Source organism: Lepisosteus platostomus, chromosome 26 (genome assembly GCF_059453375.1).
Source record: "Lepisosteus platostomus isolate fLepPlt1 chromosome 26, fLepPlt1.hap1, whole genome shotgun sequence".
In the NCBI taxonomy this organism is placed as follows: domain Eukaryota; kingdom Metazoa; phylum Chordata; class Actinopteri; order Semionotiformes; family Lepisosteidae; genus Lepisosteus; species Lepisosteus platostomus.
This window is the reverse complement of record NC_142636.1, coordinates 14,904,691-14,911,881: the sequence shown is the minus strand read 5'-3', so window position 1 is coordinate 14,911,881 and position 7,191 is coordinate 14,904,691. Positions and strand designations below refer to the sequence as shown.

The following is a 7,191-nucleotide window of genomic DNA, read 5'->3' as shown; positions in this document are numbered from 1 at the left end:
AATCACCATTACACAGAGGAAGTCTGTGGTTTAAACTTTATTTCATTTGTTGTAAAATCATTGTTTTAGAAAATACCATAAAAAGTACATATTCACAAAAAACAAATAATGTTAGCTTACAAAAATAAACATAGCATTTAAAAAATACAACTTCATTCATTTTTAAAGTACAGCTTTTTTCTTTTCTTTTTTTTTTTTTTACAGAATAGCACAGCCAGTCCAGTCTGGCTTATTATTATTTCAGTTATTACAATAAAACAAAATAATAAAAAAAACGTACATCAAAAACAAATTAAGAGAAGAAATAAATAGAAAATAATCCAGTATAAAACAGTAATAAAATGATAGGTTAATAAAAAAAATCAAACAGCAGAAATGTTAATTCTACGTGCAGGACATTTAAATATCACGGTGACATTCAAGCTTCCCTGATCGAGTGCAAATAGCCGATTTCTTTTTTTCTACAGAGCAAAATTCTCTAAAAGCATAAAACTGAAAAGACTAACGCATTAGCACCACCTCGCGGCTGTGGGGTGAATGTCAAGGCAGCATTGCGGTTTGCACACACCGGAAGTGACGCTTTTCACAAACCAGTTCCGGTCTAGGCGGGGCGCTTCGGTTCGTGCGAGCGAGAAGATTAAAAACAAAAGCATGGAGCGTGCTGGGAGGCGGAGGACGAGGTGCCCCCCCCCCCCTTCCATTTGCACGCGATCCAACGGCGCAATAATAAAAATATAAAAGTTGTATGTCTTTAAAAAGAAAACTGGCGATACAGGGAGCGCTTGAACGGCCGCTCAGGAGGTAGCAGTGTTTTGCAGAAGGCGGACAGGTGAAGGCGATTGCTCCAGCCGCGAGAAGAGATTTGTTTTATTAAAATAGTGTAGAATTAAGCAGCCTGGCACAGGGAGAGCGTTACCAGTTGCTCAGTGGTGGCTCCCGCGCGAGAGACACACGGAGGATAAGCCGGAGGAGGAATTTTGGATTCTGGGATCCCTTACTGTCCGTGCTGCGGGACCCCACCCAGGGGGGGCTATCCCTTGGCTGCACCCCAGTGCTGGAGGGAGGCCTGGGGGAGGATGAACTGAGGTTGGGGTGTCTGCTTGGTCAGGACGTAGTACCCCAGGACAGGGGCCGGGTAGACAGGGGTGAGGAACATGGCCGCCCTCCTCTTCTTGAGCTGGGGCCACACAGGGGCTGGCTGGTAGAAGTACTGGAGTTGGGGGGCCTGCAGCACACAGAGAGAGAGAGAGGTGTATACGTCAGGCCCTGCACCCAGAATCCTTTGCCTCAAACTGGGGGCTAAGGGTCCCCCCCCCCAGCTCCCAGCATCCTCCTGAAGAGGGAAGGGGGGGGGACTGAAGAACAGTGGGCAGCCAGGGAGAGAGAATTCCCCAGGGAAAGTGAGGTCACTGGATGGGGCTCCGTGCTTACCTGTGTTCTGGGGTGCTTGTGCAGCTCCCTGGGGCGGGGCACCATGACGATGCCCCCCTTATCCCTCTTCTCTGCTCCTGGCTCTCTCTCGCTCTTCCTCCCTTCCTCCTCCTCCTCGCTCTCACTGAAGGTCTCGGAGCTGCAGTCCGAGGAGCTGGCAGAGTGGTAGTCCGAGGTGTCCTGAACCCCGGATTCTGAGCCAGGCTCCGGGACGGGGGGCGCCTCTTCCTCCTCCTCCTCCTCCTCCTCGCGGAAGCTGGCCACGATGAAGGGGTGGCAGCGCTCTCTCGACCTGGGGATGGGAAAAACCAACTAACGAGTCAGATCGATCGACCCGCCATCAGTCCAGGCGCAGTAGTTTCAGGTGTTTGACATGTTCAAGAACAGAGAGGGTTTGGACAGGGGAGACAAGCCCGGACAAGGTCGAAGGTCATGGACAGTCAGAGAGAGTGGAGCCTGTTTTTTAAAAAAAAAACTTCTGGGCATATGGTGCACAACTACAATCCCACAATCCTCAAGGCAGAGAGACACCACCAGGCACAAACAGGAGGAGGCCCAAACACGGGCAGTGCTGCGCTTTGCGTGGATTGAGGGTGCAGGCCCCGCTCCCCGCTCCAGGGCGACGTGGAGGAAGTTGCGTTTCACCGTGGCGTCGCTCTCGGTCTCCGTCTCGCCGCTGCTTGCGCGGTTTCCTGCGCGAGCGCCTCAGTGCAGCCCTTGTGCAGACTGGCGGTGGGTCAGACCGAAGCACACAGGAAGTCAAGACGAGGGCGATAGTGAGGCTTCACACTGGAAGCCCAGCACAGGGTGGCAGCTTCTTCTGGCTCAGCCCCGTGAGCAGCTGTCAGCAGACAGGCCACCCTCTAGCACAGCCAGATCCTCCTTCACACAGAGGGGGGTGGGAGTGTGGAACAAGCCCAGCCACGCTGTGGAAGCCGACTCTCTGGCTTCTTTCAAGACACAGGTGGAGCAGCTGCGGCGTCAGTCAGCGACACCGACGGGCCCCTCTCGGGTGACCCTCGGACTCACCTGGCGCAGACCTCGAAGGGGTCGATCCAGAGGGTGATCTCGGGGGGCAGGCCCAGCTCGGACAGCTGCAGCCCGCTGGCCCGGCAGGCGCGGCTCAGGGCTTCGTCGCAGGGCGCCAGGGCGTTGATGCGGATACACCTGGACAGACGGACAGACGGGGCGGGTCAGACAGGAGGACACGACCCCAGCAGACCCCGGCCTGTCCGGCTCGGAGATCTCCCACCTGCTGGAGGAGTTCTGCAGACCCCACTACCCCCGCGTGCTCGAGGGCCGGGGCAGAGAACAGGACGCGCCATTGTTACCAGCTACCCTGACCTTTAGAGCAGGCCATAACTCAAGGCTAAAACGGGCTGAGAGAAGCTTCCTGCTTTAATGAAAGGTTAAATAAACACCTTTGGAATAATAATAATAATGTCATAATAAAAACACCAATTTGACCTTTGCATGAGAAAAGGAGGAAGTGAACTGGCAGCAGCTGCCGGGAGCAGATGCAGAACGTTAGATATGCGCCCTTCGCTCGGCTTCGATTGGCTACCTGAAGGCCTGCCCCCGGCTGGGATTGGCCGGGTACCAGTGCTGGGAGAACCGCTCGGACAGGATGCCGCGCAGCTCGTCCGCGAACCGGCGGGCCCGGCTCTGTTCCACGCCCCCCCGCTCCTGGACCAGCCGGAGCAGGAAGTCCACAGCCGCGTTCACCTCCCTCTTCATCGCCTCCTGCTGGAGGAGAAAGAGAGAGACGGGTTAAGCTCTCGCTCTGGGTCTTGTACCACTGTACCCGTTCATCCAGGTGGGGCTGCACACTGGTGGTGGTGGAGGGGATCCCCATTACCTGTAAAGTGCTTTGAGTGGAGTGTCCAGAAAAGCGCTATACAAGTGTGAGCAATTATTATTATCACCACGGCCTCCTCCTGCAGAACACGGGTGGGGCAGAAAAAAAAACATCAAAAAGCTGAAGGCCTATTTTACTTCTAAAGCTCTTGGGAATATGAAGAGAGTCCAGGGTACTTCTCTGTTCAAGACCATAGAGGTTTGATTACCTTATGCATGTTGCTCCTGTTTGAATATATTCTAGCCAGTCAGACCTCAATTACATTTAGTGTTGACAGTTGCCATCTTCATGAGCCCAGATTCACAGTGATCTTTAACCCCTGACTGAAGACCCCCAGAGCCCCTGAAGGACTGGGGCTCTCAGGGACTGAACTGAGCCAGTTACTGTCCTCATGAGCCCAGGCTATCAGGACAGACTGTTTCCACCTCCAGAACCTCGGGACGTTTACTGCTCTTGCTCAAGTGATTTTGCAGTTTCTGGTGAAATAAAAACCCACAGAGGGCAGTGGATGCAGGAAATGTGTAAAAAGACGTCTCTGCCGAACACAAGTCGGAGATGAACAGATTACCAAAATAACTTCTGCCAAACTTCTCTTCACCATGAACCCCCCCCAGCCAGCGCACTGAGGCCGTTTTCTTACTGCCCGCGATTTTCCCTGTACGCGTTTATCCACAATCAGGAAATATTCCATCACCATCAGGATACCGGAGACTCTCCGGGAATCACAGAGTATACACCTCGGAGGGGCCGATCAACCCCGCCAGGACATCTGTTCACGGACCCCAGAGGACAGGAAGAAACACGCAAGCTCCCCAGACGGGTACCTCCATCTAGAGTCGAACCCGTGACCCCGGAGCGGTGAGCCAGCAGAGCTGAGCACTAAGCTGCCCTGTGCGCAGAGAAGCAGCATTCAATGTCCACATCAGCCAGGCACAAGCGCCCTCAAGTATAAACCAGCCCAAGAATGAATGGAAGCCCAGCGAGGGAACTGTAAGTAATGGGGCCGTACACATGGGACTGAGGCAGCAGGAGCAGGATCTCGGTCTTGCAGAATCCCCGTCTGTAGGACTTGACGCATTTCAAGCTGTTGCACAATCTCTTCCGGTCAAGGTCATGCCCCGCGACGTCACTGAAGCGGTGATGGTGTGACGCAGCGAGAGCGCGGAGCGTGCCAGGAAAGAGAGTTACACCAGCCACTCGCACAGTACCGCGGCTTCCATCAGCGTCCATAACAATAACAGGATAAAATCACATCCGCCACTTCCCAGCACATAAGAAACGCTACAAACAAAAGTGTCGTTCTGCTCTTCTAGCCTGTTGAAGTGTCACAAGTTCAGCTGTTTCTAGACGGAAACCAGGCTGTCAGCTTTAACAACATGGATGGGCAAGCCTGTTCCACACTCCCACCACCCTTCGTGTACAGTATATCGGAGGGTTTTCCGATCCCCTGTCAGGTCCCCTTGTAGTCTCTCTGTTGCTTCTGCCGGTCAGTGCAGGACAGCCCCTTGAGCCCAAGTTAGTTCCACAACCCCGATCAACGCAAAGGATGAAACAACCCTTTCTCTTAGCCCTGGAATAACGACGATGACGATCTTACTCGCCCTGTGCACCCTCCGATCCCTCTTCCTGACCTCAACCTTACTGCTTGCGGCACCACTCGCTCCCAGGCATCTGCGGGTCGCAGGATCACCCATGGAAACATGAACCACGGGACATACTTGGAAACTACAGGCAGGTGAACTTAAAACCGGGAACAGTAGGGACCTCTTTACACAAAGAGTGGCAGGGGCGTTGAACAAGCGGATGGCGGCTCTGTTCCCGTGTTCAGCAGCGTGCCGCGTGGGTGCCGTTGTGTTTTGTTTTCAGGGTTTGTTTGGAGATTTCTGGGCCTGCGTCACCGACAGACACGCAGAGCGAAGGCGCATCTCTCTTTCAGACGCCTCGAACTTCAAAGCCCCGATTTCCAGCCCACGGCTCTGCGTCCTCACTTGCACGCATCTCGGTGTGCCCCCCCTGCCACCTGCACCCTTGTGATCTGCGAGCCGAGAAACACAGATACCCTCAGTGTGCGCGCCGTCAGGCTCAGCTCAGCTCAGCTGTTTTCCGCTGATGACTCAATGTGTGGTCAGAGATCGTCTCGTCTGCCTCTCTCTCCCCCGGCTTAGCCTGAAGCCACTCTGCAAAGCTCAGCGCTCAAACTTTTCCCACACCATGAAGTGACAGAGCAAAGCAGTACTGCTGTCTACCCGAGTAGACAGGAAGAGACTCAACGTACAGTAGAGCCAGTGAGATCAGGGTAAAGGCACAGTACAGTGCTGTAGAGCCAGTGAGATGTTCAGTAAGTAGGACACTCTCCGTTTCTATTCAAGAAACAGTAAACTGATTTTTCTGATGCTCTTGGATGTAAAAGAGGATGTTTATTAAGAAAAAGAAATGCTATTGATTACTCTAATTATTCTATTAGTTGCATGGCTACTCTAACCATTTAACAATTAGTTGCATAATTTAATTAGTCTGAATGTCTTGTGTAAAGAACTGCAAATATACCCCAATATGCCCAATTAAGAAAAGTTTAATAAACTGCTCTGGCTGGGAGAGGAGCCTGAAGACAACAGCCCCCCCAGCAATGGAGTGTGAGACCTCTAGGGCAAGTTATCCTGGGGTCTGAACTCCACCAAACAGGGCCCGACACAGACGCTCAGTTTAAACAGTTGATTTAAGGGGAGGGCTCTGATGTCACCTTTGCCTAATACAAGCAGAAATTTGTGGACTTTTCTGATCCAGGTCAAAGTGCTCGAAGAGAACCAGGAATATTTTTTTTGGGGGGGGGGGAGATCAAACATCTCTATACACACACACAAAGGAAGCAAAGACTGAAAGAGGCCTTGAACCCTGGGACACAAAACACTTCCCTGCTTCGTTTCTCCACGAGCGATGTTTCAATTGGTTGCTCTTCCTTTATCAAAGAGACACGACAGAGACAAAGCAAGTGAAATAAGGGTATCGCCGTGACCCGATCAGGTGAATGCTGGAAATTCACAGAACAGCGGTCTGACTGCGCAGTATCGCTCAAAATAGCGATTTCAAAGCCCCTGCTGACCGCTCCGAGACCAAGCTGACTTGGGAGATGCTGAAGACACCGAGCTGAGCCTAAAGCTGAATTATTAATAGACGTACCGCTAACAGCAGTAGTATTAACAGCAACAGCAGCAGCAGCAGAAGTTTTTGTTTGGGTTTGTTATTGGAAGCGAACTGTACCAGTCGTACTAGCAGTAGGAATGTTTCGATTTCCAAACATTAATACATAATCACACAGTTACACGTGTAACGTGTTTGTTACACGAACGTCCTTTCTCTCAGCGGGCGGCGGAGTCTACAGGTAAATATTTGTACATCGAAGAGAGAGAATCAAAGATGTATAAAGTTTTTTCCCAGTTGAAAGCACAAACGTACTGGCTTTCCCGAACGCGTTCACGAACCCGGTCCCGAAGCGGCGGCTCTCTCAGCGGACCCGGCTCTAGGACGCGTGGACGGGACTGCCGGTCGATAATCGCCTTATCAATTGAAACAAAGGCACGGCGCTCAGCGAAACTCCTTCACTGTTCTCTGTCTTTTTGTATCCCTGCCCCTTCCTCCGCTCCTGTCCCTACTTACCAGCAGTTGTGGGACGAGGGCAGAACTTTTTCCCCTTGTGGCGGTGCGGTCTCCCCCTCGCTCGGGACGGCGGACAGTGATCTCCGGGAGCCGGCGTGACTGGTGCTGCTGTCAGGAGCGCTGATTAACACATGACTCACTTCCTACCTCCCGGGCCGTTTGAGTAACCGGGCCGAGCCCCCTGTGACGTCGCAGCCGCCCCTCTGCCCTTATATGGCCAGTACCGGTGGGTGGAGGGGGTGTCCGTG

The 7,191-nt window shown here is 52.7% G+C and overlaps 1 protein-coding gene across 1 annotated transcript; it reads right to left on the bottom strand.

Moving 5' to 3' along the window:
• Positions 1 to 22: 22 nt before the first annotated feature.
• Positions 23 to 7,085, bottom strand: LOC148640358 (maternal B9.15 protein). Its single transcript, XM_088621312.1, has 5 exons — positions 6,944 to 7,085; positions 2,996 to 3,177; positions 2,461 to 2,598; positions 1,432 to 1,723; positions 23 to 1,225 (listed from the first exon to the last, which is right to left on the bottom strand). The coding sequence occupies exons 2-5, from the start codon at positions 3,166 to 3,168 to the stop codon at positions 1,031 to 1,033; spliced, it is 798 nt and encodes a 265-aa protein (XP_088477438.1). The 5' UTR covers positions 3,169 to 3,177; positions 6,944 to 7,085; the 3' UTR covers positions 23 to 1,030.
• Positions 7,086 to 7,191: the final 106 nt, after the last annotated feature.

Coding starts and splice junctions, on each gene's coding strand:
- LOC148640358 (XM_088621312.1), bottom strand. CDS start 3,168: ATGAAGAGGGAGGTGAACGCGGCTGTGGACTTCCTGCTCCGGCTGGTC. Junction 1,724..2,460: donor CCCTTCGAGGTCTGCGCCAG/GTGAGTCCGAGG, acceptor TCCCATCCCCAG/GTCGAGAGAGCGCTGCCACC. Junction 1,226..1,431: donor ACAAGCACCCCAGAACACAG/GTAAGCACGGAG, acceptor TGTGTGCTGCAG/GCCCCCCAACTCCAGTACTT.